The sequence below is a fragment of the Malaclemys terrapin genome, chromosome 10 (genome assembly GCF_027887155.1).
Source record: "Malaclemys terrapin pileata isolate rMalTer1 chromosome 10, rMalTer1.hap1, whole genome shotgun sequence".
In the NCBI taxonomy this organism is placed as follows: domain Eukaryota; kingdom Metazoa; phylum Chordata; order Testudines; family Emydidae; genus Malaclemys; species Malaclemys terrapin.
The window spans coordinates 72,457,725-72,484,845 of NC_071514.1; the positions used below are offsets into that span (position 1 = coordinate 72,457,725).

The following is a 27,121-nucleotide window of genomic DNA, read 5'->3' on the forward strand; positions in this document are numbered from 1 at the left end:
CCTCCTCCCACTGGTCAGAATGAGTGACTGATGCAAGCAGGTGGATCTCAATAGGGCAAAGAGCAGAGATCCCTCTGTTGATTGGGCAGACCGGTCAGCCAATCAGCATGCGGGAAAATGGAGTCTGCAAGAGTTGTGCTGCTGGGGGATCTGTCCGAGGGGGCTTAATGTTGGCGCGTTGCTGGGCTGGGTTCGGGAGTCCCGCCGAGCCAGCCTGGCCGTCTGCGTGCCGGGAGCTGAGACTCTATGGAGGCGACGGCACCCTGGTGAGGCCCGTTCCCCGAGGTGGGGGAGGTGCTGGTGACATGGGGGCGACTGAGGGCGCCTCTCCCTGGCCCGGAGGTGGCTTCATCTCCCGCCCGGGGGCGCGCGTCCGCGCGGGGCCCTTCTCTAGTGGTGGTGAGGCGCTGGCGCGTCCGTCCGTGCGGTGCCCCCACTATGCCCTTCTGCCACCCCAAACCTGCGTCATCCAGTCAAACTAACACAAAGTGGGGTGTGATGGAGGTCTATAAAATCACGACTAGTGTAGAGAAAGTAGATAAGGAAGTGTTATTTACTCCGTCTCATAACACAAGTACTAGGGGCCACCAGAGGAAATTAGTAGGTAGCAGGTGTAAAACAAACAAAAGGAAGTATTGCTTCTCACAACACACAGTCAACCTGTATAACAGGGTTCAAAAAAGAACTAGGTAAGTTCGTGGAGGATAGATCCATCAATAGGTATTAGCCAGGATGGGAAGGGATGCTGTCCCTAGCCTCTGTTTGCCAGAAGCGGGGAATGGATGACAGGGGATGGATCACTGGATGATTACTTGTTCTGTTCATTCCCTCTGGGGCACCTGGCATTGGCCACTGTTGGAAGACAGGATACTGGGCTAGATGGACCTTTGGTTTGACCCAGTATGGCTGTTTTTATGTAGATGCTTTGTATGTCTACAGAAGTGCTTTTTCTGTCAATGTCTTTAATCCACTTCCATTAGTGGCAGTAGATAGCTCAGTATAAGACTTTTTCCATTGACACAGGTGTTTTTACTTGGGGGTCAGGTTGATGTAGCTATGGCGATCATCGGATGAAATTTTTCACAGCGCTGAGTGATATAGCTAGGTCAATCTAATTATTTAGTGCTGATCTACAGTAGAGACTTACATCAGTATAGCTACATCTCTCAGGGTGTGAAAAATCCACACCCCTAAGAGACATAGCTATACTGACCTAACCCCCAGCGTAGACAGTGCTAGGTTGCTAGAAGACTTCTTCTGTCGATCTAGCTACCACTTCTCAGGGAGGCGGGTTACCTATATGGACGGAAGAAGCCTTCCTGTTGGTGTAGGTAGTGTCTATGCTGAAGTTGTGCTGCTGTAAATGTTTTAAATATAGATATACCCTTAGTCTGTGGTAGGCTAGTGCAGGGTCCGTTCACACGCCAGGTTGCTGCAAAATAAATGTTTGCGCAGACAAGCTCTAACACTCATGAGACTCTGCGCTGTAGCTGGCAGCCTCTATTTACTTGGTTCTTAACTCTGTGTTTTTAGTTGCTATAATTGTGGTGAGGGAAGTAGTACTGAATGATAGCAACCTTTTTCACATCTAATCCTTAATTGCTTTTTTCTTTTAGTGCACAGCCTGCTAAAGCCATCAAGCCTATAGACCATAAATCAGTTCACCAGATCTGTTCAGGACAGGTTGTACTGAATCTAGGCACTGCGGTGAAGGAGTTGGTGGAAAACAGTGTAGATGCTGGAGCTACTAATATTGGTAAACTTGTTGTTTTAATTTCATGTGAGACTAGTACTTAATATTCATATGCTGCTTTGTAACTTCTAAGTGCTCTGCACCTCCAAACTGTTTCGGACAAATGCTTTGTATTTGACCAGGTATATTTATAGCCATTTCACAGATGGGAAAACTAAGGCATAGAGCACTTGGGGTCCCAATTCTACAATTGGATCTGTGGAGGCTATACTACTTTATTTCCATGTCTGATGTTATATAAAATTAATGGGATTACTATTGTGTAAAATTAAGCACGGGCATAAAAGTTTGCAGGATCAGGCCTATTTTGGAAGCTTGCTGCAGCATGTCCTACGCTGCTAGAAAACCATATGTAATCAAAATCTGACCTGGAATCCAGCCTAGTTACCACCATTTGATGGCCATTCGGTGGACTATCAGGAATTAGTTTGGTTTAAGTCTAGTTCCCAATGGACAGTTTTCCACATCACAAAAACTACAGCCATAATTAACATTAACTGATACTCTTATTAGAGAGACAAGGTTGTTGAGATAATATCTTTTATGGACCAACTTCTGCTGGCTAAAGAGACAAGCTACACAGAACTCTTCTTCAAGTCTCTGCAAGGAGGCCAGGGATCTGAATGGAAATGGAGACTCAACTATTAGTGTGTCATGTGTGAAGTGCTTCCTCCATGTCAGAGTTCAGACATATTAACAAAGCAGTGTGAGGAAGCTTGTGCTGCTGCTTATGCTTAATCTCTTTCAAGGAATAGAGGATTTTAGTCTTCAGGCTGGCAACTTTTATGAGTAGAAAACTCTAATACGTGCATGCAAAGTTAAAAAATTGAGCTAATCTAGCAGAAGCACAGGTTGATTTGGAATTGAATAACTTAACTCTTGAAAGCTGTGAATCTTTTTTTAATTTGATTCAGAAAGCAAATGGCTGTTGAAGACTTTACAATGCATTATTGACTTTGTGATGCTATACATTCTAAACATTGATCATGAACACTGAATGAAAACCATCTTTTAAAATGTTTAGACCTAAAGCTTAAAGAGTATGGAGCAGATCTTATCGAAGTTTCAGATAATGGTTGTGGAGTAGAAGAAGAAAACTTTGAGGGCTTGAGTAAGTTGAATTCTTCACAATTTATGTTTGTTCTAAATGTTTGAGAATATTTATATTATATATAAACTCTGATTTATCTGTCAAACTGATAACTGCAGTGAGAAAACTACTTCTTTCTTATAAAATTCCCAAGTTTAATCTCTTTAGGGGGAGGGATAGCTCAGTGGTTTGAGCATTGGCCTGCTAAACCCAGGGTTATGAGTTCAGTCCTTGAGGGGGCCATTTAGGGATCTGGGGCAAAATCAGTACTTGGTCCTGCTAGTGAAGGCAGGGGACTGGACTCAATGACCTTTCAAGGTCCCTTCCAGTTCTAGGAGATAGGTATATCTCCTTAATTTTTTTTTTTTTTACTTAACCCGGTGGTCCCCAACCTTTTTCATCTGGCGGGCGCCAGACGACGAGCCACGGAGGACTGTGGCGGCAGATGAGCATGCGCCGAAATGCTGCCGACAAGCGGCAACGTCAATAGGCATCGCTACTGAAATGCCGCCGACAAGCAGCGTCATCCAGAGGTGTCGCTGCCGAAATACCACCGAAAATCGGCGACGTTTCAGCGGCGACACCTCTGGATGACGCTGCTTTTCGGCGGATGCTCATCCGCCGGCCAGTACGCGGGCGCACTTAGATGCCCCGGCGGGCGCCATGGCACCCGCGGGCGCCGCGTTGGGGACCCCTGACTTAATCTTTCTAGAATGACGGATGTTCCCACCAGAGTTGCAGTAAAACTAGTTTTATTGTCCATCCTGGTGTCGTTATGGTATGTACACGTGTGAAGACCTGGACCTAATTATGCGAGTGAATAGTGGAGGTGGAGGGCAAATTGTTGCATATGCTTATTCAAAGTCTCAAGGAAATTTTGATTCATCTGTGTTCCTTACTCTTTTATGTTCACTTTCTTTAAAAAGCAGTCACATTTTACAAGTATAACTGTTAATTAAAAAATGAATTTTAAGCTTGAATATTTGCTGAAAGCAAGCTTGAAATTGTATATTTGACTGTAAAATTTGCAATTTGTAGATTTTAAGTCATCCAAACAGGAAGCAGAAACAATACTATGGGACGTATGTAACTATCCAACACTTCAAAAATGGCAAATATTCTCAACAAACAGTTTGCAAAGGTCTGCACATCAAAATGTATTCACTGAAGGAATACATAATTTGGAATTACATTGGAGAATTTTGCAGATTATTTGCAAGCAGAAAACGGGGGAAAATAGTGAATAGTTGGTTAATTATTTACTTGACTCTACTATAGTTTACATAAAATATGGTATAAGCATCAAAGTTTTCTGTTCCTTTGGGAAGATACAAAATATACCTTCATACATCAGTGTCATTTTGGAAAGATGTGATACAGTTACACATATTTTAAATACATTTTTCCAGCTCTGAAATATTATACTTCCAAGATACAAGATTTCTCTGATCTAATGCATGTTGGAACATTTGGATTTCGAGGTGAAGCTCTGAGTTCACTGTGTGCGTTAAGGTAAAAATATTGTGCTTCATTAGTTGACGTAAAGATTCCACATGAATGCAAAAATATGACTTCAGTGATTAATGAAACAAGGCTTTGGAAACTTGTAAATAGGTTATTTCTCAACTAAAAAAGAACCCAATTATTTGTTTTTCTCCTTTATCATCTTATTTTTTAACTGTGTAGATTTGTTTGAATTAAGACCTCTCTGCAATACAAAAATAACAGTTAAATTAAAATATTTATTAAATTATTACTTAAATTATTTAATTTATTAATGATCCAGACCCAGCAAGTCTGAATTGGATTTAATTGTGTTATAGCTCGGTTAAAAACAAGTTTACCTTGATCTAGTAATTTGCCTATTTTAAAGAATATTTTGTAACCCAGTTACAATGCATGTGGATGAGACCAAACTCTGCTGAGTCTCATGTTATTCAGTTGAACTGCAACCAAATTAACAATTGTTAAAATGTATTGTTTTGTTTTGTACAGTAACTCCTCGCTTAACGTTGTAGTTATGTTCCTGAAAAATGCGACTTTAAGCGAAACGATGTTAAGCAAATCCAATTTCCCCATAAGAAATAATGTAAATGGGGAGGGTTAGGTTCCAGGGAAATTTTTTTCACCAGACAAAAGACATATACTCTGTGTGTGTGATTTATTTTTATATATATATATATATATGTATATATATATTACACACACAGTATACATTTTAAACAATTTAATACTGTACACAGCAATGATGATTGTGAAGTTTGGTTGAGGTGGTGAAGTCAGAGGTGGAAGAGGGTGGGATATTTCCCAGGGAATGCCTTGCTGCTAAATGATGAACTAGCACTCAGCTGAGCCCTCAAAGGTTAAAACATTGTTTTTAATGTAGCCTCACACTCTACAAGGCAGCACAAATGGAGAGAGGGGAGACAGCATGGCAGACAGAGAGAGACACCCTGTGTGTGTGTGAGAGCGAGCAAGCTGTGCATTGCCTCTTTAAGTATGTTGATCCCATTTTAAATACATTGCCTTTTTAAGTAGATCAGCAAGTTGAGACAGCAGTTGCTGCCAGGAAGCTCCCACCGTCCTGAGCCCTGTCCTGTCCCCCCCCGTTCTAGAGATGGGGTAAGCGGGGGGCAAGAGCAGGGGGGAGGAGTACACCCTGACATTAGCCCCCTCTTTCACCCCTCTCCGCCCCCCCACCCACAGCAAGCAGGAGGCTCCTGGGAACAGCTCCAAGGCAGAGGGCAGGAGCAGCACATGGCTGTGTGGGGAGGGACAGCTGAACTGCTGGCAATTGATAGCTTGCCTAGGGTGGCTGCTGCACAGGGAACTTAGGGGAGTGGGGAGCTGATAGGGGGCTGCCGGTCCACCCTGGTTCCAAGCCCCCACTAGCTGGCTGCAATGGGCTGCTCTTTCTGCAAGCAGTGGACAAAGCAGGCGGCTGTCAAACAACGTTATAAGGGAGGGTTGTGGAACTTTAAACGAGCATGTTCCCTAATTGATCAGCAACATTACAATGAAACAACGTAAACCGGGACGACTTTTAAGTGAGGAGTTACTGTATACATATTCTATTCTACATATTACCTCTCTGGGGGAGGGAACGCCAGTCACGAGGAAAAGGCAGGTGTTAGTAATGGGAGATTCTATCATTAGAAACATAGATAGCTGGGTTTGTGATGACTGGGAGAACCATATGGTGACTTGCGTGCCTGGTGCGGATCTCTCGAGACATCTAGATAGACTTATGTGTAGTGCTGGGGAGGAACTGGTGGTCGTGGTACATGTAGGTACCAATGATAGAGGGAAGGGTAGGAGAGATGTCCTGGAGGCCAAATTTATGCTGCTAGGGAAGAGACTGAAATCCAGGACATCTATGGTGGCATTCTCAGAAATGCTTCCAGTTCCATGCGCAGGGCCAGGTAGGCAGGCAGAGCTTCAGAGTCTCAATGCGTGGATGAGACGATGGTATACAGAGGAGGGGTTTAGATTTATTAGGAACCGGGGAAACTTTTGGGTTGGGGGAGCCTATAGAGGAGGGATGGGCTCCACCTAAACCAAAGTGGAGCCAGACTACTGGCACTTAACATTAAAAAGGTTGCAGAGCAGTTTTTAAACTAAGAGATGGGGGGAAAACCGATTACTGCAGAGGAGCACGTGGATTGGACAGAGACTTCTCTTAGAGGAGAGTCTATTGATAGAGATTCTCTAGGTTTTAGTCAGGAGGAGAGGATGAAAGAGGATAAAGTAGGGGCCAGATCAGACAAGAAACATTCACATAAAAAAGAATCTGACACATCAGAAAAGGGCAGACAAATAAACAGTGACAAGTTTTTAAAGTGCTTGTACACAAATGCTAGGAGTCTAAATAATAAGATGGGTGAACTAGAGTGCCTCGTGTTAAAGGAGGATATTGATATAATAGGCATCACAGAAACCTGGTGGAGTGAGGACAATCAATGGGACACAATCATTTCGGGGTACAAAATATATCGGAAGGACAGAACAGGTCATGCGGTGGGGAGGAGTGGCAGTATATGTGAAAGAAAATGTAGAATCAAATGAAGTAAAAATCTTAAGTGAATCCACATGTTCCATGGAATCTCTATGGATAGTAATTTCATGCTCTAATAAGACTATAACATTAGGGATCTATTATCGACCACCTGACCAGGACAGCGATAGTGACAATGAAATGCTATGGGAGATTAGAGAGGCTATCAAAATAAAGAACTCAATAATAGTGGGGGATTTCAATTATCCCCATATTGACTGGGAACATGTCACCTCAGGACGAAATGCAGAGACAAAATTTCTTGATACTTTAAATGACTTGGAGCAGCTGGTACAGGTACCCACAAGGAGAGAGGCAATTCTTGATTTAGTTAGGAGTGCAGGATCTGGTCCAAGAGGTAACTATAATAGGACCGCTTGGTAATAGTGACCATAATGTAATAACTTTTAACATTCCTGTGGTGGGAAGAACACCTCAACAGCCCAACACTGTGGCATTTAACTTCAGAAAGGGGAACTATGCAAAAATGAGGGGGTTAGTTAAACAGAAATGAAAAGGTACAGTGACTAGAATGAAATCCCTGCAAGCTGCATGGACACTTTTCAAAGACACCATAATAGAGGCCCAACTTAAATGTATACCCCAAATTAAAAAACACAGTAAAAGAACTAAAAAGGAGCCACCGTGGTTTAACAACCATGTAAAAGAAGCAGTGGGAGATAAAAAGGCATCTTTTAAAAAGTGGAAGTCAAATCCTAGTGAGGTAAATAGAAAGGAGCATAAACACTGCCAAATTAAGTGTAAAAATGTAATAAGAAAAGCTAAAAAGGAGTTTGAAGAACAGCTAGCCAAAAACTCAAAAGGTAATAACAAAATGTTTTTTAAGTGCATCAGAAGCAGGAAGCCTGCTAAACAACCAGTGGGGCCCCTGGACGATCAAGATACAAAAGGAGCACTTAAAGATGATAAAGTCATTGCGGAGAAACTAAATGAATTCTTGCTTCAGTCTTCACGGCTGAGGATGTTAGGGAGATTCCCAAACCTGAGCAGCTTTTGTAGGTGACAAATCTGAGGACTTGTCACAGATTGAGGTGTCACTAGAGGAGGTTTTGGAATTAATTGATAAACTTAACAGTAACAAGTCACTGGGATCAGATGGCATTCACCCAAGAGTTCTGAAAGAACTCAAATGTGAAATTGCGGAACTAACAATTATGGTTTGTAACCTGTCCTTTAAATCGGCTTCTGTACCCAATGACCTGAAGATAGCTAATGTAACGCCAATATTTAAAAAGGGCTCTAGATTCCGGCAATTGCAGACCAGTAAGTCTAATGTCAGTACCGGGCAAATTAGTTGAAACAATTGTAAAGAATAAAATTGTCAGACACATAGAAGAACATAAATTGTTGGGCAAAAGTCAACATGGTTTCTGTAAAGAGAAATCATGTCTTACTAATCTATTAGAGTTCTTTGAAGGGATCAACAAACATGTGGACAAGGGAGATCCAGTGGACATAGTGTACTTAGATTTCCAGAAAGCCTTTGATAAGGTCCCTCACCAAAGGCTCTTACGTAGACAGGATACTGGGCTGGATGGACCTTTGGTCTGACCCAGTACGGCCAGTCTTATGTTCTTATGTAATATATTTTTCAGGTATCTAAAAGGGTGTCATAAGGAGGAGGGAGAGAACTTGTTCACCTTAGCCTCTAAGGATAGAACCAGAAACAATGGGTTTAAACTGCAGCAAGGGAGGTCTAGGTTGGACATTAGGAAAAAGTTCCTAACTGTCAGGGTGGTTAAACACTGGAACAAATTGCCTAGGGAGGTTGTGGAATCTCCGTCTCTGGAGATATTTAAGAGTAGGTTAGATAAATGTCTATCAGGGATGGTCTAGACAGTATTTGGTCCTGCCATGCGGGCAGGGGACTGGACTCGATGACCTCTCGAGGTCCCTTCCAGTCCTATAATCTATGAATCTATGAATTTTCAGGGACAATCCATTTAAGCAGTGATTTTTCTTATCACAAATAACTAACTTTAAATGGAAAATCCAATAAGTAGTACATGTTAGAACAGCAATAACTATGGTTAGGTTGTTAATTTTTAAGGCATCCCTATCTAGTAAAGTGCTGAAGGACATGTGTAAATGCCTTCCTGTATCCAGGCCTATGTTAAGAAAAAAGACTGTTCATATTCTAGTTGCAAAAAACCCCAAGATGTCCTTTGGTTCTTTTAATATGCAGTATCCTTCATTGTAAATACAATGATTTATCATGTAAAGCATAATACATTAGTGCAGTCTTCTACAATTATTGAAGTCCGAGTATGTTGACTCCTGAAGTTATAACAGCTAGATGTTTATCATGATCTCGCAGCATCCAGAGACATTTTAATTTTGAATAACTTCCTACTAACTTAGAAGTGGTCAAAGTTGCACAATTTACAGGAATTTATTGAAATATGTAGGGCTCAGCAAAGCATTCTGTATAAACCTACAGTATGCAGTTCTATATGGCTGAATAAATTGATCCAAATATCAGAAACTGATGAAATAATTTTTTGACATTGACATAGATTTCTCCCACATTGCAAAGACCGCCTGAATTCATTCAGGATTCATAGTTATTTTTAATTGTAAGTTCTGTATAAAGGAAATAAATCGTTCAGATAACACATAACTGATGCCCTGATCCTCCAAAGACGTATGCACTTCCTTAACATTAAGCATCTGATTAGTCTTACTGACCTCCCAGTTTTAAAGTTAAGCACATGCGTAAGGGTTTGCAAGGGCTGTGCTTTGCAATGCATTTTGATCCTCAGGTGTAAAGTGCTGTGCAAAGGCAAAGTATTATTCTTCAAACATTTGCTTTTTTTTTTGTAGTTTGTAATGCTTTAAAACTTTGTTTTATGATTTCTCTTGAACTAGCTGCATATTGGAAATAATTGCAGTGTTCGCATACAGTCTTGTGCATCACAAATATTACAGTGTTTTGTGTTTGTATTAGAATAGTAGTATCCAAGTAACATGAAACAGCAAAATCAGAGCCTAACATCATGGTCTATCTACAAGATGTATGTAAGGGATAAAAACTTAGATTTTTGCATTGTAACTAGGAAAATTAGGAAGGTCTGCACAGTATTGTTAAGCATTTTTATGTATACTCTTGGTTAAAAATCTTAAGGAGGGAGTGAAAGTTGCTTCTTAGAGAACTTATTTATGGTACCAAGTTGGGGGGGGATAGCTCAGTGGTTTGAGCATTAGCCTGCTAAACCCAGGGTTGTGAGTTCAATCCTTGAGGGGACCATTTAGGGATCTGGGGCAAAAATCAGTACTTGGTCCTGCTAGTGAAGGCAGGGGGCTGGACTCAATGACCTTTCAGGGTCCCTTCCAGTTCTATGACATAAATATATCTCCATATATAAATATATATATATGTATGTATGTGTGTGTATATGTATGTGTGTGTATATATATATATATATATATATATATATAAAATCAATACAGAACAAATATCTATCCATTAGAAATTCTTACAAAAGGGAGTTGATAATTTAACCTTAATTAAAGTTGTGTGAATGGTACTGGCATAATGTGAATAGAAATACCTGAAGTTTTTGGTACTGTAGACTGGATAAAGAAAAGCTACTGTTCAGTTAATAATCCTATTGGTTCTTTTTCCTTCTTCCAGTGATGTTACCATTTTTACTTGTCACAAATCTGCAAAGGTTGGAACTCGTCTGGTATTTGATCACAATGGAAAAATTACTCAGAAAACTCCTTATCCACGACAGCAGGGAACAACTGTTAGCGTGCAGCAATTGTTTTATACCCTGCCAGTGCGGCACAAGGAATTTCAACGAAATATTAAAAAGGTCTAGTGAACTGGAAATTCTGCTTTTAAAAATGTGATAACTTGCAAATCTAAACTTTATAAAAAATAGATACATATAATTTAAATCATAATTCTTTCCTTTATATCTTGGTATACCATAGTGCTAGAGAGAGTTGATTAGCTCAGACATCTAGAACTTTCTCTTTCAACATAAATAATAAGATGTGGTCTAAGTAAGGTTCTTCTCTTTTCAGTCTAACTTCTCATTAGTGGTACTAACATTTACGTTAAGTGTTGGTTTGATGCTTCTAAATCTTGCATACTTTTTCATCTGTTGACTCTATATTTACATTATAATATTATACAGATCTTTGTGAAATAATAAAATGGACTCTCTCTTTTGCTTTCCTTACATATTTTGCACAGATTTTATGTAGAACTACAGTGACAAGACTTTCAGATTTGAGAAAGAAAGCAAGAGAGGAATGAACATTGCATAATTAAAATTTGAAAATTTAGTGTTTTAAACTACCTACTTAACATATATCTAGTAAATATGGTTTAATCTTCCTCTTATTTTTCTCATGTAAGATCAAACTGTTTGCAGGGTTTCTGGAAGTTGCAGCTGAATCTCAGAATAAAGCTATACAACCCGGTTTGGAAGTAAGGGGAAAAAATGTGATGTACACAAAGACAGGCTATCCTATTTAGACATTTTAAAAAAATTATTAATGTGTTTTCTGTTTCATAAAAATATTCAAACTTTTGTTTCTTTAACAGGAATATGCAAAAATGGTCCAAATATTACAAGCGTACTGTATCATTTCAACAGGAGTTCGAATTAACTGCACCAATCAGGTTGGCCAAGGGAAAAAACACTCAGTGGTGTGTACCACTGGGAGCTGTAGTCTAAAGGAAAACATTGGAGCAATATTTGGCCAAAAACAGGTAATACTTACTGTAGGAAAGGGAGAAAAAGCAGCTGCAAGAATATGTTAAAATCTAATTAAATACAGTATGAGTAAAGATGCCGTATAAACCATTATGGAGGAAGGGTGTAATAATTATTGTGCTCTAGCACACCCTATAGGTTACATAAGGCAAGAGAATGCAGTTTCCACAGATTTTTTTTTTTTTTTCCCTCCCTTGTCACAGTTCTACCTGCTTTGCAGAAAGAGAAATACAGAACGTTGGGATGAGCGTAAATCTTAATACCTCAGTTTAGACTGGTTAAATTAGTATTCTAAGAAGTGTTTGTGAGAGATTAAGGTTGGTCATCTGTTCATTTTTGTGATATGTGGACCATAGGTATCATCTCCAATCCCCAAAAGCATAATTATAAAAATGTTAGCATGGTGTGGTGTGGAAGATGTCTGAGTTTTGCAACCCTTCACTATGAAATTCAGAAGCTTATTCTTTAAAGTTGTAGTCTATCTTCCAAATTGGAATAGCAGTCAGCAGATGTAGACATTTGCAGCTTAATGCTTACTATAAATAAATCTGTTATAACTATCCAGTGGAAAGAAGTAGCAAAAGGAAGACAAAAGTAGTAAATGCACTCTTACTCCCAGCCCTACGTCATAGCTACCAAGCATTTTTACTACATTGGCTGGTGGGGTTGCTAATCTGTGATATTGTACTAAGTATCTCCTCCTGTTCAGGGGCCCATTTGTGCTATCCCTGCAATGCTCCCAACCCCTGTTCCTCCTGAGAGTGAGAGTCCAGACCAAAATTTAATTGGATGTCCTTCATGGATCAGTCAACTAAAATATTAAGTTACATGTATCTATTTATATACTACTGCACCTTTAAGACCAAAGTGCTGAATTGCAAAATCAAAAACAGAAAAAAGTAAGTGTGTCCTAACTGAAAAACTACATGAAAATTTATGATTGAAGAAAATTATATCCATGTTTCAGGTAACTTGTGTTTCAAATGGGATGTCTTATCAATTGTATTATCATTCATTCAAAATATATGAATTTATCTGATGACATTTTCTGATATGGCATGAATCTTGATTGGATCATTTATGGCTGGGAAGTCTGAAGCTGAATAAATAATGCTATTTTTTTCTGTCTTAAATAGGTTTAGTGAGTGAGTGTTGGCATGAAAGGGAGAGCAGAACACTTAACATAGGAATTGTGTGTCAAATACAGGTTAAGAGGAAGAGTTTGTTAGGGATTTATACTTTTGCATAGGCTCTTTAACAGTGTGACTATAACCTCTGTGTGTTTAAGGGTAGTTCCTTCATTCAACCTGGCCAGCCAACTTTTAAAAAATATAATTACCACGTGCCAAGTTGGTTGTGATCCTGACTATAATAAAACAAGGAACTGAAAAGGCCATAGCTATAATTGTTTAATCAATTATCATCCTTCTGACTGAGTTAAACTTTAACAGAGGCAAAAATGAATGAAAAACCCACTGACTTTAAATCACTAAAATGATTTTTGATGTTCTTGCACTAAGGAATAGCTATGAATTTAAATTTTCTTTCAGTTGCAAAACCTCATTCCCTTTGTTCAGCTACCTCCTAGTGAAGCTGTTTGTGAAGAATATGGCCTCCACTCCACTGATATGCCACAGAATCTTTTTACGTAAGTAGGAAGCCACCGCTGTCAGTATTTCCATGTTATAACTCAGGACTATGATGTAACCGGTTAAATGTATGTGGCGAGGGAGGGATGGGGCTAATATTTCTTGGTTTACTCCAATTTTGGCTTACTCTAATATTCTGCTGAATTAGTTACCACATTTAGTGTTCTCGATAATTATACATTATGGGTCAAATTGTGCCCTCAGTTATACCTGTATATCCTCACTGAAGTCAGTGCGAATGCCTGGGTGTAAGACAAGGTAGAATATGGTCCAATTTGAATAAAGAAGTTCTTTTAAATTAAAATACTAACTTTTTTAGAATTTATAGTGGTTAATATAGAAGAGATTTGTGAACAGCCAGATAAATGTTTGGGTTTACCGTGTTCTCAAAATCAGTGTCACAGTTGACGCTCCTTGAGGTAGAGAAAGCATGAACGCAGCTTTTTCAGAAGTCAGTGAATGCTGCTCTTTCAGTTGGCTGGAGAGCTTGCTAACGGTGAACTATTAGCCTTTGCTAAGCTGGGAAGAGTAGCAAAGCCACATGTAGGTATTTACTGAAAACATGTAATAGTTTTAGCTTTTAACCTCGTCAGAAATGTTCCTCTATAGAACTAGCATTGACTCTTAAAAGTTTCTAGTCTTCCTTTCTTCTATTGAGTCCCACTCTTACAATATTAATATTAAACAGTATTACAGGCTTCGTTTCCCATTGTGATCATGGTGTTGGAAGGAGTACAACAGATAGACAGTTTTTCTTTGTCAATCAGCGACCATGTGACCAATCAAAGGTACAGTTCTTAATAATATCGCTTATAGTTAGGCTTGGAAGGATTAGATTTTTATCAGTAGAAGATGGTAACATTGATTTCATCATACACAAACCAATAAAAACAATTCCATCAAAAATATTCAGAATTTACAGATAGGCAAAATAACAAAAATGTTGCTTGATAACTTATTAGAGTGTGATTTAAAGATATTTACTTCATATATTTTGACAGTTTGTGTTTTAACGGTTATAAAGCTTTAACTTTTTGAATCTCAGCCTCCACTCTATTTAAATAATTGCCTGATCCCTCCCATAACTTTTTGCAACTGTGAAAATTTAAGTAGATCAATATCTAAATACAGTAAATGCTTAAGACCCCTAATTTTGTATAACCGTGAAAATTTTAATCGATAAAAATTAAAAAATACTTTAAAATCAATAATATTGTGTCAAAATTTATTTTAAAAAAGTAATCTAGACCTAGTAATTGTTGTTACTTCTTCTTCCTTTGTATTGATCTAATAAAGGAAAGATATAAATGGTTGGTGGTAGGTCAAAAGAGTCCCAGGAAATGACCAGATTAGAAACTTGTACATATGAGTCTTATCCTGCAAATACTCACTTTAGCCTCTTTATCTACAGTGGGACTATTTGTGTGAGTAAAGGTCTAATCATGTGAATAAGGATTTTCTAGATCAGGCTTGAAGTCTGTTTATTACTGCATTAGATAACATGTATCAGTAAATAATAGAAGTAAGTAATGGTATCTCACTTATTCTCTGTGTTCTGTGCAGATTTCCAAAGTTGTGAATGAAGTTTACCACATGTACAATAAGCACCAATATCCATTTATCGTTCTTAACATTTGTGTAGATTCTGGTGAGTTCTTCTAATCAATCTCCATTAACCTTTGTAAAATGCTAGAAATAATAAATATGTAATATATGCAATTGCATAGCTTTAGAATCATTGGGGTTTTAAGTCGCTTTTGGACGAACTAGATGAATAGTTATTATTGTGTTGTGAAGATGCTTCTGATCTGTAATCGGAACATGTTCTATGATTGTTTGTAAACTAACCAGAAGTAACTTTCTATGCCAGTCTAGACCAGGTTGAAAAAGGCAGTCTGCTGGGTAGAATTAAATATTGGGGAACTTAAAATGTCTTACAATGCAGAAGCAGTATTTTTCACCACCGTTGCTGGATCTGCAGGTGGTTTAGCAATGTTGTGTTTGCAGCCACGTTATCCATATTACCAGTGGCTTTTGTTGTACTCTGTGAATAAAGAGGGGAAAAATAAGGGAACTTCAGTCCAAGGATGGAAGGAACAAAAATATTCTATAATTTAATCTGAAATATAATTAATAGCTTTCCTTTATTTTTAGAGTGTGTTGACATCAATGTAACTCCTGACAAGAGGCAAATTTTACTGCAACAGGAGAAAGTTTTGCTAGCAATTTTAAAGACGTCTCTTGTGGGAATGTTTGGTAGCAATGTTAACAAACTTAACATCAATCAAAAACTGCTGGATATTACAGGTACATTAATGTTAACTGTGGAAGTCACTGTGGGTGTGGCCGATGTTGGAGAGCTCAGAAGGATGAAAAAGATGTATTTTTAAAATTAACTTTCTGATAGCAAATATGCCTGCTAATGAAACTGACAAGCTTATTACCAGATTTCTAGTCCACAGTTTGTAGTCAGACTCCAGCGATGCAGAGTATGTTGTCAAGATTGATCTGCCCTTAGTTTCAAACAAACAAACAAAAAAACCCATTCCTCCCCCCCCCATGCAAAAGCTTTTCAGGCTTCCTTTATACATCATAAAAAATCAACTTTGGGTTGCTAGCCTAGGCAAGCCTAGTTTCTTTTTTATATTTTCCTTTGGTTGCCTTTAAGTAAATTTGGTGCTGGCCTATTTGCATCTCAGGAGATGAAGTCCCCTAATTATCCATTGATCAGGTATAGCACAAGCATTTGTGGTACCCGGTTCCTCACTGCCCTGCATTGGATATGAGATTTATTTAAAAAAAAAAAAATGCTACTGAACAGCCATTAAATGGTAACAGCTTTCAGCACTGCTAACCAGGGTTACATTCAATCTGGTGATGTCTATAGTGGCTTGTTACCAATCTCTCCCTCCCCCCCCCTTCTTTGTCCCTTCCCCCAAATGAGTTATTCAGTCCCCCAAATGTTTGATGTTTGTTTTGTTTTTTAATTGCATTTAATGAAAATCTACAATTTTCTCCATTCATATTTTATTAGGTAACTTCAAAAAGATAGTAGCAGAAGAAACAGAAAAGCCTCAGACAGGACTGCTGTTTGATTCTGCAGCCCAGAAGCCAAGGGGAGAAGAGAAAAGAGCAATGACTATTGTTAAATTAAGAGAGTCATTCTCTCTCCATCAAATGACAGAGAGCAGTTTTCAGAGCCCTAGCAATGTCGGAAAGCAACACAACTCCCCGGGGAAGAGAGAACTTATGTCATTTCTTAACACTTCAAGTCCTGTAAAGAGTCAAAAGTCCATCTCCAGCAAGGAGTCTGAACACTGGAGGCAGATGGACTCAAATACATACTCAGTTACTAGCAGAGATTTGAGGAAGTTAGAAAATGACACAGATTCTGGATGTGGTAGCACCTCTGCAGAGTCAAATGTTGGCTTTAGTACTCCAGAAGTTGGTAGCTGCCTCAGCAATGAAAGTGCAGGCAGCTCACCTGAAGAAGAGTTCCGTATTTCAAAAGAGGAGCTTCAAAGTGTATGTCTTGAAACTGTCAAACTTAGTGAGGAATCATTGGAATGTGATGCCAAATTTTCAGGGGTTGAACATGAATTGACCCAAATGGGTGAACAGAATGAACGGAGTGAGTTACCTCAGCAAGCCAATAGTTTTTCCCCAAATGTGAAGCGTTTTAAAAGTGAGCAGGTTAATTTAAAGGCAGCCACCTGTCCAGAACTGAGAAATGCTGAGAACTGTGCATCAGTGCCACATGTTGATGTACCAATTGAAATTAAAAAGAAAACTCTGCCACTTGAGTTCTCTATGAGTTCTTTAGCAGAAAGAGTAAAAAGGCTAATACAGCAGCAACAGAAAAAGGCAGAAGCACAGAATTATAGAAGATTTAGAGCAAAGATTAGCCCTGGAGACAATAAAACAGCAGAGGATGAATTAAGAAAAGAAATCAGGTATTTGCACCTTCTTGTTACCTTATGTTAACCAAATGATAACCTATATTTTTCATCAACTTTGTTTAATAGTATTTACAGGAAAGCTTTGATCTGTTTGTTAATTTTGGAGATCTAGGTTTTTATATGAATGACAAACCTACATTACTGTGTTAGCACCTTTTTGGCAATTTGTTTCATCAGGTAACTCAAGCTTCTGCAAACATATAGGTCCATGTAGAATATGGAAATGTGCATAATAAACAGTTAGTGCCACACATTTTATAAACTCCTCTTTAGTAATAATCTGGAGTATGTTGAGTGGTGTATCCAAAGAAACACCAAACATATAATTATTGAGGTATTTCTTTGGTGATATTCTGCTGAGTGGAGCCCATTATTCATGTTGCCTCTTCTAAAATACTGTAAAGTTTGGGGATAGAGTAGCTTTGGAGATGGACTGATTCAGATAGGGACTGGACAGTGAGGGTCTGAGACACAGATATTCTTGATAGTAAATATTTTGGTTGTCAGTGGTGTGGAGAGGCCTACCCTTTCCTATTGAAAAGGAGGCAGATAACTCACATGTAAAGATTTTAGAGCTATCACAGTTTATAATCTGTTTGTTTTTCTATATACAGTAAAGAGATGTTTGCAAAAATGGAAATCATAGGTCAGTTCAATTTAGGATTTATAGTAGCCAAGCTGAACTCTGATCTCTTCATAATTGACCAACATGCTACTGATGAAAAATACAACTTTGAGATGTTACAACAGCACAATGTTCTCCAAGGTCAGAAGCTGATAGCGTAAGTGTCTTTGATGTGTTACTATTAACATTGGTTTGAAACAGCTGGAACCTAGTATAATAAATGGATGTAGTGAAACTCCACTTCCAGTGAAGTAGATTGTAATGCTCTGGAACTTTCAATGTGCCAAGTGCAGTTTTAGTCATGTTGAACTTCTGTAAGATGGGTTGGACCCTCCCTTCTGGGATGCCACCTGATGTACTGGGGTTTCATGAGCCCCTCCTGTTCCACCAGCCTGGATTCCCTCTCCCTTGTTTTGCTGAATTAGGCTCTCCGGCCTCTTGTAGCACACACATACAGGTAGGGCCACACCCAGCTGCAGACACAAATTGAAGTCAGCTCTGTGTGAGAGGATTCACGCATCACTCACATGCACACCCCTTTTGGGGAATAAACCCAAAATAATACTGTCTTGCACTGTATAAAAAGCTCATAAAAATTCACCGTCTCCCTCAATATGATGAGAGAGAGAGAGAGAGATGCACAACTTCTTATCCTCCCCCCCCCCCCCCCTGTTAGAAATTGCACAAACTGGGTTTAGTAAAAAATTATTAACTACAAAAGGCAGATTTTAAGTGATTATAAGGGATAGCAAATAGAACAAAGCAGATTACTGAGCAAATAAAACAAGACATACTAAGCTTAAGATCTTACAGAGACTGGTTTCAAGAAGTAATTTCTCACCCTAAATGTTATTTTAGGTAAGTTGGAGAATTCCAGAAGCTTAGAGTTCCAGTTATTTCTTCTTACACACTGGACCCCTGTCTCAGTCTAGACTCACCCCTGCCTTTCCCTTCAGCTTTAGTTCCTTTGTCCCTTCAGGTTCTTTCAGCAGTCCTTCTTCTTGGGTAGGCAATGGAGGAAAGTCCAGATTAACCCCCTCCCCACCCTTAAAAGGGATTTTCCTAAGGCAGGAAACCTTTGTTTGTTTGATCCCCATCCCCCTACAGAGGAAAAGTACCAGCAGTGTCCAAAGTGGTATTTTGTATCAGGTGTTCTTATCACCTGACCTGGTAGTGTCTCAGGAAGGAGAGAGTGTGACGGGTTGGATCACAGAAACCCCCTTGGGGTTGCCAACTGATGTGCCAAGACTACTTCTGCCCCTGTTTTCCTGCCCTGGCAGTTTAGAACTTCAGTGCCCTGCCTGGTTTGAGCCAGACCTGCTAGTCTGCTGCAAACCTAGACCCAGAGTCTGAACCACATCCCCTAACAGCTGTAGGCTTAACTGAAAGCACCTTACAGAAGTGTTCCTGTCTTTAACACCCAGATGTCCAACTCCCAATGGGGTCCAAACCCCAAATAAATCTGTTTTACCCTGTATAAAGCTTATACAGGGTAAACTCATAAATTGTTCGCCCTCTATAACACTGATAGAGAGATATGCACACCAGTTTGCCGCCCCCCCTCCCCCCCGGTATTAATACATACTCTGGGTTAATTAATAAGTAAAAAGTGATTTTATTAAATACAGAAAGTAGGATTTAAGTGGTTCCAAGTAGTAACAGACAGAACAAAGTGAATTACCAAGCAAAATAAAATAAAACGCACAAGTCCCTATCTAAGAAACTGAATACAGATAAAAACCTCACCCAGCAAGCTTCCTTTTACAGACTAGTCTCCTTCTAGTCTGGGTCCAGCAATCACTCACCCACCCCATAGTTACTGTCCTTTGTTCCAGTTTCTTTCAGGTATCCTTGGGGGTGGAGAGGCTCTCTCTTTAGCTAGCCGAAGATCCAATGGAAGGGTCTCGCAGGGATTTAAATAGACTTTCTCTTGTGGGTGGAGACCCCCTCCTCTCTTCTATGTAAAGTCCAGCTCCAAGATGGAATTTTGGAGTCACTTGGGCAAGTCACATGTCCATGCATGACTCAATTTTTACCAGCCAAGCCACATTCCTGTGAAAGCTCAGATGTGGATTGGCATCTTCAAGTTCATTGTTGGCTTAAGTGGTTTTTGATTGGGCACTTAATTTGCACTTCTCTCACGAAGCTGACCGAATGCTCAACTAAGCTAGTTAAAATCAAGCAAGTATAGAGCCAATGTTCCTAACTTCAAGTACAAAAATGATACATGCATACAAATAGAATTAATAGATTCAGTAGATCATAACCTTTACAGAGATATGTTACATGGCATATGTAGCATAAAACATATTCTAGTTATGTCATATATACAATCATGAGCATATTCCAGAAAGCCTTATGGGGGCACTGTCACAGAGAGATTAGTATCTTCACAGTCTTATTGTTTCTTCCTAATGGCCCATCAAGGCTGTGATGGCCAGTTGTCTGGTGGGTGTCAAAATGTTGTAAATAACTTGAGAAAAGCCTTGAAGCTTAAGGGACAAGTTTAGCTGAAGATTAGTGCAGAATCTTAGGAAAGGAAACATTTGGTATGAGCATTTTCTATAAAAGTCTAGCTGGAATCTGACAGAAGAGAAGTGTGCATGAGGAAAGGAGAGTTTTAGGCTTCAGTATATTAAAGCACTTAAGCACATACTTAAAATTTAAGCATGTGTGTAAGTACTTCGGTGAATTGGAATTATAGGACCAGATTCAAAGTCCTCAAAGTTAATCAGAGTCTGTCCATTGAACTTTGGATCAGGCCCTTAGAGAGGAAAAGGCAAGCCAAATGCTGGTACTGTGTTTCTGCAGTTCTCTAAAATTTTAAATTCTCCTGAACTAGGCTTTATATCTGTTGTCGTGGCTTGGCAGTTGCAGAACTAAATTTCTGCTGAATTTCAGCCTTGGTCATTCTGTATTAGGATTTTGGAATTTTATAAGCTTAATGCAATGTTTCACAGGAATTTTAATAATCATGCTTATGTAGCACCTTACATACTCAAAATGTGTTATCAATATTAATTCCTATAACACCCTTTAAGATAGGTCAGGCTTTCTCTTAGAAGTGCTGAACATAAGCCTGGGTAAAACCCAAAGAAACTATAGGGACATGGTTAAGGACATAGTGCCTAAGTGTCAGAGCCAGGATTTAATTGTTTTTAATTCTGTTGTCATATTACACAACTTTGTAATTTGCCTTAAGATATATATTTAATTTTTTCCTCTCTCGTAGGCCACAAAATCTTAATTTAACTGCTATAAATGAAACTATATTGATTGAAAACCTGGAGATATTTAGAAAAAATGGGTTTGATTTTGTCATTGATGAAGATGGTAAGTTTGGATGCAGACTCACTAGAACTAGAAAAGTTTACAGTTTTACTCTTCTCACTCGGTAAACAAGATTAAGTTGATAGAAGTTGTCAGTAGTATTGCATAATAAGGTCTTAAATATTGATGTGCCATATTCAATGCATACTGTTTTTCTTCTATGATTCTTGAAAATATTTAATGAAAAATTATAGAATGCATATTTGTTATTTAAGAAATTGGACTGATAAAGAGTTATATAGCGGTAAACATACCCAATGGCCTGTGATGGGATGTTAGATGGGGTGGGATCTGTGTTACTACAGAGAATTCTTTCCTGGGTGTCTGGCTGGTGAGTCTTGCCCACATGCTCAGGGTTTAGCTGATCGCCATATTTGGGGTCGGGAAGGAATTTTCCTCCAGGGCAAATTAGCAGAGGCCCTGGGTTTTTTTGCCTTCCTCTGCAGCGTGGGGCACGGGTCACTTGCTGGAAGATTCTCTGCACCTTGAAGTCTTTAAACCATGATTTGAGGACTTCAATGGCTCAGAGATAGGTTTGATACAGGAGTGGGTGGGTGAGATTCTGTGGCCTGTGTTGTGCAGGAGGTCAGACTAGATGATCATAATGGTCCCTTCTGACCTTGAAGTCTATGATTCTATGACTCCTACAGTAATTCTTCTTAGCATGTGGTAGTGACCTAATAGACCCAATTGCCACTCCAAGAGATATTGAGTTTATTCTTCTTGCATTGCATTAATAAAACCCTTGTTGGAATAACAGGGTTACATATAGGCACACAAATGATCTGATAGAGAAGGGAACTAACAGTTGGGATTATTGGGTTCTCTCTTTGGCCCTAGTACTAACTTGTCTGTGGTTTTGGGCAAATCACTTAACAGCTAAGTGCATCATTTTTCATCTGTAAAATGGGGATAATACTTGTTTATGTCAGAGTCTCAGAGCAAAAATCACTATGTAGTGTAAAGTATTGTGTGCCGTAGAGGAAAATCTGTTATCCCTTGTGGCATTTTTCAAGAATATACAGGCCAGGCCATGCACCATTATGCATTTTTAAATTTCAAGGGTTGTTTTTTTTGTTTTTGCCTAAAATAGCAATGGTAATTATCAAACTTTTACAAACAATCTAATTATTTTTAGTTACACAACTTCAAAAATAACTTTAGACAGTCAGCTCTTTCAAGCTGTCGGGTTTTTAAAATATTAGAATTTTTGTAAAATTCGAACATCTCTCTGTTTGCTAATTAAATTTTAGTACTCCATGTAGGGATCATTATGGATTGACTTATGGAAGGAGCATGTTTAAATTTTTACTTATTTGTCAAACAATAAACAAAATGAAATGTTCACTTGCATTGATAAACTGTTTTCTCTCTTAAATATTTTTCCTTTTTAAAAAAATCTTCCAGCTCCTGTAACTGAAAGGGTTAAGTTGATTTCCTTGCCAACAAGCAAAAATTGGACTTTTGGTCCACAGGACATAGAGGAGTTGATTTTCATGTTAAGTGATTGCCCAGGAGTCATGTGTAGGCCCTCCAGGGTCAGACAGATGTTTGCTTCTCGAGCTTGTAGAAAATCTGTAAGTGCTGCATTTTATGTATATTTACTAGTATACACTGTATATTTAATTGGACTTTATGTTGCTAGTGGATTTTTGGCACCGAACATCCTTGGTCCTGATCCTGCTCTTTTGTCCCAGTGGAAATCAAGAGTAACTTGCACTGAAGTCTCTAATTATACCAGTTCTAGTACAGCGAAGGGCACAATTGGGCCCTTTGTATATGGTCTTAAATTAAATTTTGATTGTCCTGTAGGTCTCTTTATTTTAATGTCTTACACAGTATCTTGTCTGCTGTTGTAATTGGAGAAGTACAGCTTTTGTGCAGCAATTTGCCATAAGGGAGAAAGAAAATATAATTGTTAAACTTTGTTTGCATTTTTGTTCACAGGTGATGATTGGAACTGCACTTACTGTAAATGAGATGAAGAAATTGATCACCCACATGGGTGAGATTGAGCATCCTTGGAACTGTCCCCATGGAAGGCCAACTATGAGGCACATAGTCAATTTAGACCTAATTTCTCAAGAATAGCAGACCCTTGTGTGTATTTTATTAGTGTTTTTTTTACTTTTAATTCATTGGCAATGTTATTAATCCACTTCTCTTTGAATTACAGATTTTATCATAAAACTTTTTTATTTTGTCAAAGAAGTGACCGTTTTAGCCACCATTTTGCATATTTAAATTTAATATTTGCATATTTAAATATTACCTGAACAACACAGGCATCCTGTAATCAATCTTTCTTTCTTACTCCTATATAAAGACATACCAGAATTTACTTGTAAATACATTCCTTTTGTCATGAATGGCCTTGCATATTACTTTTTTTGGCAGCTGAAATACTTAAAAAATAAACTCTTTTATATGGAAGTTCAAGACTTTAGGTGAACACTCTTTATAGAGACCGTATTATGGTATGACAAAGTAAAATTATATCTCATAGGCTATAGTGCCTCTTGTGTAACGTTTCAAATAAATCATATTTGATGTTTAGGTGAAAGTATTAAATCATATTTTTTCTTTTCACTATTAATTGCAATTCTGTGTCAAGGTTTTTCTGATGTTCAGTTTAATGTTTAGTAGTGAGAAACATTAAACTCTGGTGTTAAGGAGAGGATGGAATAGAATTGTGTACCTCTGACATCCACCTCTGCCTCTTAAGCAGCATCTTACTGAACCTTACTCCATAAACATTCTTTCAAGAAAAGATTCCTTTTCTGAGAATGAAAGCAAGCAACCATCCGACCCCCCCACCACCAATGGTAAGGAATAAGGAAGGCAATCCTCAAATTAGGAGCTTCTTTCAATGTAGAAACAAAGCAGTTATTATATTGGTTACTTTGGTGCCAGGAGGCTAAATCCTGGGCTTATTGAAAGTCAGTGACAAAACTCTGACCTTGGTGGGACCAAGAAAAGTGTTTTTGTTTACATCCGTGTGTTAGGTGCTATTTTTAGAGGGGGATGTTTGCAACCTTGCTTTTGTCCCTGCTAATGGATAGCATGTGGGACTGCAAGGTAGAAGATGTGCATTCTCTTCCTGGCTATGTTATTGAATTGTGTGAAGTTGGGCAGAATCTACTTAAATCTACCTCTATTTCTTAGTTTCCCTGTATATGATGTGGGCATGATGCTGTACCATGAATAAGTACTCTAGTCTAAGCTTATCAGGGTAAGGGCTGAACAGCTGTTAAGTATCCAAATGTCTTCCAAAAGGCAGGTTGGGGGCTAGAGCCAGCTTCCTTTACTGTAGAACAGGGGTCAGCAACCTTTCAGAAGTGGTGTGCCGAGTCTTCATTTATTCACTCTAATTGAAGGTTTTGTGTGCCAGTAATACATTTTAATGTTTTTAGAAGGTCTCTTTCTATAAGTCTATAATTATATAACTAAACTATTGTCGTATGTAAAGTAAATAAGGTTTCAAAATGTTTAAGAAGCTTCATTTAAAATTAAATTAAAATACAGAGCGGACCGGTGGCCAGGACCCGGGCAGTGTGGGAGTGCCACTGAAAATCAGCTCGTGTGCCGCCTTCGGCTCGCGTGCCATAAGTTGCCTACCCCTGCTGTAGAACCTCGTGTATTGCAGAAATAACCTAAAACCATCATGGTGGTGCAAAGAGACCAAAAGGAAACATTGGGACTGGGTCAGGACCACTAGAAGAAAAATACCTACCCTCGCGCCTGCCTGGCACCAGCCGTGCTGCAGTCCCTGGGGTAGAAAAAACGTGCCTCCGAATCGCCCCTGGGCATTGCTGCTAGCTGGGAGCCAGAGGCAGGTGGGGAGGGGCTGTTCCGCAGGCATGCCGGGGAGTGGCCATTCCAGCAGCAGGCCGGGGCCGCTGTAATAGGCACGCACAGCCCGCCGGAGGGGGTTGTACTATCCCGGTACTGAGGGGCTGGGGAATTGGTGGCGGTCCCTTTAAGGAGACGAGTGAGTGGCTTTAGCACAAAACGCAACTGGGAGCGGTTTCTGCCATGCAGCGTAGCAGTTTGGTAAACTGTTTGTTAACTTGCTACCGCCTGTCCAGGGGGTTGCGAATCAGGAGGGGATGGGGTATGTGGTCAAAAACGATCCCGATCTGCTTCCTGACCGGAGTGGCCCCTTCCATTGAATTCGTGAAAGGGGAGGTAGGGTTTGTGGGTATGGAGCGTGCCCCTGAGCCCAAGGTGAGACCACAGTGGCCCCTTTTAATTTTTTCCACTGGCTTCTCCTTGCTTAGTTCCAATGACTGGGCTGCTCATGCACCTGTCACTGGTCCAGGGATGGTTGTAAAACGGGAATGATGGGGTTTGTGGTCGAAAACACTCACAGTCTGCTTCCTCTGTGGATGGTTGCACAACGGGAGGGATGGGGTTTGTGGTGGAAAACACTCACGGTCTGCTTCCTCTGAGGGATGGTTGCAAAACGGGAGGGATGGGGTTTGTGGTGGAAAACACTCACGGTCTGCTTCCTCTGGGGGGATGGTTGCAAAACGGGAGGGATGGGGTTTGTGGTCGAAAACACTCACGGTCTGCTTCCTCTGGGGGATGGTTGCAAAACAGGAGGGGTGGGGTTTTTGTTCAAGCGGGGTGTGTGTGTGTCTTGCAGACTGGATACTGTGCCCTGATTCCCCAAGAAGACCGTTATTATCTGTGACTGCAGAGATCTTAACACAGCATTGAGCATAAAATGAGCTTTAACAATATGTTGTGACTACTTACATTAAAAAAATCCAGTCCACCTTGGTTTAGGAGAGAGACCACTGATTGACCAATAAGAATCGGTTGTTGCAGATCCCCATAGTGCAATTTTTTTTTCTTTTCCAGTGTCAGTGCAGCTCTTATTTGGGTGAGTTTTGCACACGGATGCAGAAATGTGGACTTGCGCATCCAAAAGTTCTGCAGCCACTGGTTATGAGCCCAAGCCTTCATTGTTTCAGAAGATTTTTTGTCCTTGGGAAGGATGTAAGATGACACCATATAATACACTACACTGAATATTTGTGAATCAACTTCTACACAGAAGTCCAGCACACAGACCTTGCTGTCTTTTCACTGCAGTCCTTGATCTTGGTGACAAATCTGTAGAGAATTACTGGAACCATAAACTCCCTGAACATTAAATCTCACCAAATGAGGGTCAATCCATCCTCATCATTATATCTACTCATTATACTCCACACCCGTACATAGCCACTATATGAACTTCATACCCTCATATCTCAATGCCTGAACTTTGACCCATCAATCTTTTACCCCCAATCGGGGATATTGCAGATTATGTATTCCTTATGCCACCTGATTTTAAACCAAACTTTGCACCATCGATAATTCTGTACAGTATTCCCTGATAACCATAAATTTCTATGCTCAAACTCTGTTCACTTTGTTTTTTTTAAATCATCTTAATAAAAATTTTAAATCTGTTGAAACTGGTTTAGGTCTAGGCGAGAGAATGTCTCAGGGCCGCCCGGTGGGGGGAAGTGGTGCAATTTGCCCCAGGTCCCGGGGGCCCCACAGGGGCCGCCATGAATATGTCGGAAGCTCCCCCTGCATCCGTCTTCCCCCATCCCCCGGCATCCCAGTGCGCCGTGTCCGGGAGCGGCCCTGGCACGCTGCAGCTAAGCAGCTGGTATACATACCATTAAAGCATTTAATGTTTTTAAATAATGTATTTAGTGTATTTTCAAATTATTACAAAGCAAAGCAATTTTTGGGGCCCCTTCCATAAAAAAAATTTGCAATACTCTAGTAACATGTATTTGGAAATGTAAAAAATAACCAGTGAAATACATTCAAAAATTAATTTGTAATAATTTGAAAATACACTAAATCCAGCATTTGAAAACATTAAATGCTTTAATGGGATGT

At 39.5% G+C, this 27,121-nt stretch overlaps 1 protein-coding gene across 2 annotated transcripts; it reads left to right on the plus strand.

Annotated features, from left to right (window-relative positions):
* Positions 1-33: 33 nt before the first annotated feature.
* Positions 34-23,807, plus strand: PMS2 (PMS1 homolog 2, mismatch repair system component). Of its 2 annotated transcripts, XM_054041654.1 has the most exons (15): positions 34-266; positions 1,617-1,756; positions 2,778-2,864; positions 4,253-4,355; positions 10,553-10,736; positions 11,477-11,644; positions 13,199-13,296; positions 13,986-14,085; positions 14,861-14,945; positions 15,452-15,604; positions 16,332-17,250; positions 17,871-18,038; positions 21,114-21,214; positions 22,619-22,788; positions 23,159-23,807. In XM_054041654.1, the coding sequence occupies exons 1-15, from the start codon at positions 247-249 to the stop codon at positions 23,300-23,302; spliced, it is 2,640 nt and encodes an 879-aa protein (XP_053897629.1). In that variant the 5' UTR covers positions 34-246; the 3' UTR covers positions 23,303-23,807. The 2 variants fall into 2 exon arrangements, with proteins under 2 accessions (XP_053897629.1, XP_053897630.1); XM_054041655.1 differs by lacking the exon at positions 11,477-11,644 and having other exon boundaries at positions 38-266.
* Positions 23,808-27,121: the final 3,314 nt, after the last annotated feature.

Bases quoted from the DNA above. Each gene is read 5' to 3' on its own strand.
- PMS2 (XM_054041654.1), top strand. From the start codon at position 247: ATGGAGGCGACGGCACCCTG. The intron at 14,946-15,451 runs GTGAGTTCTTCT...CTTTATTTTTAG, and splicing joins TAACATTTGTGTAGATTCTG to AGTGTGTTGACATCAATGTA. The intron at 22,789-23,158 runs GTAAGTGCTGCA...TTTTGTTCACAG, and splicing joins CTCGAGCTTGTAGAAAATCT to GTGATGATTGGAACTGCACT.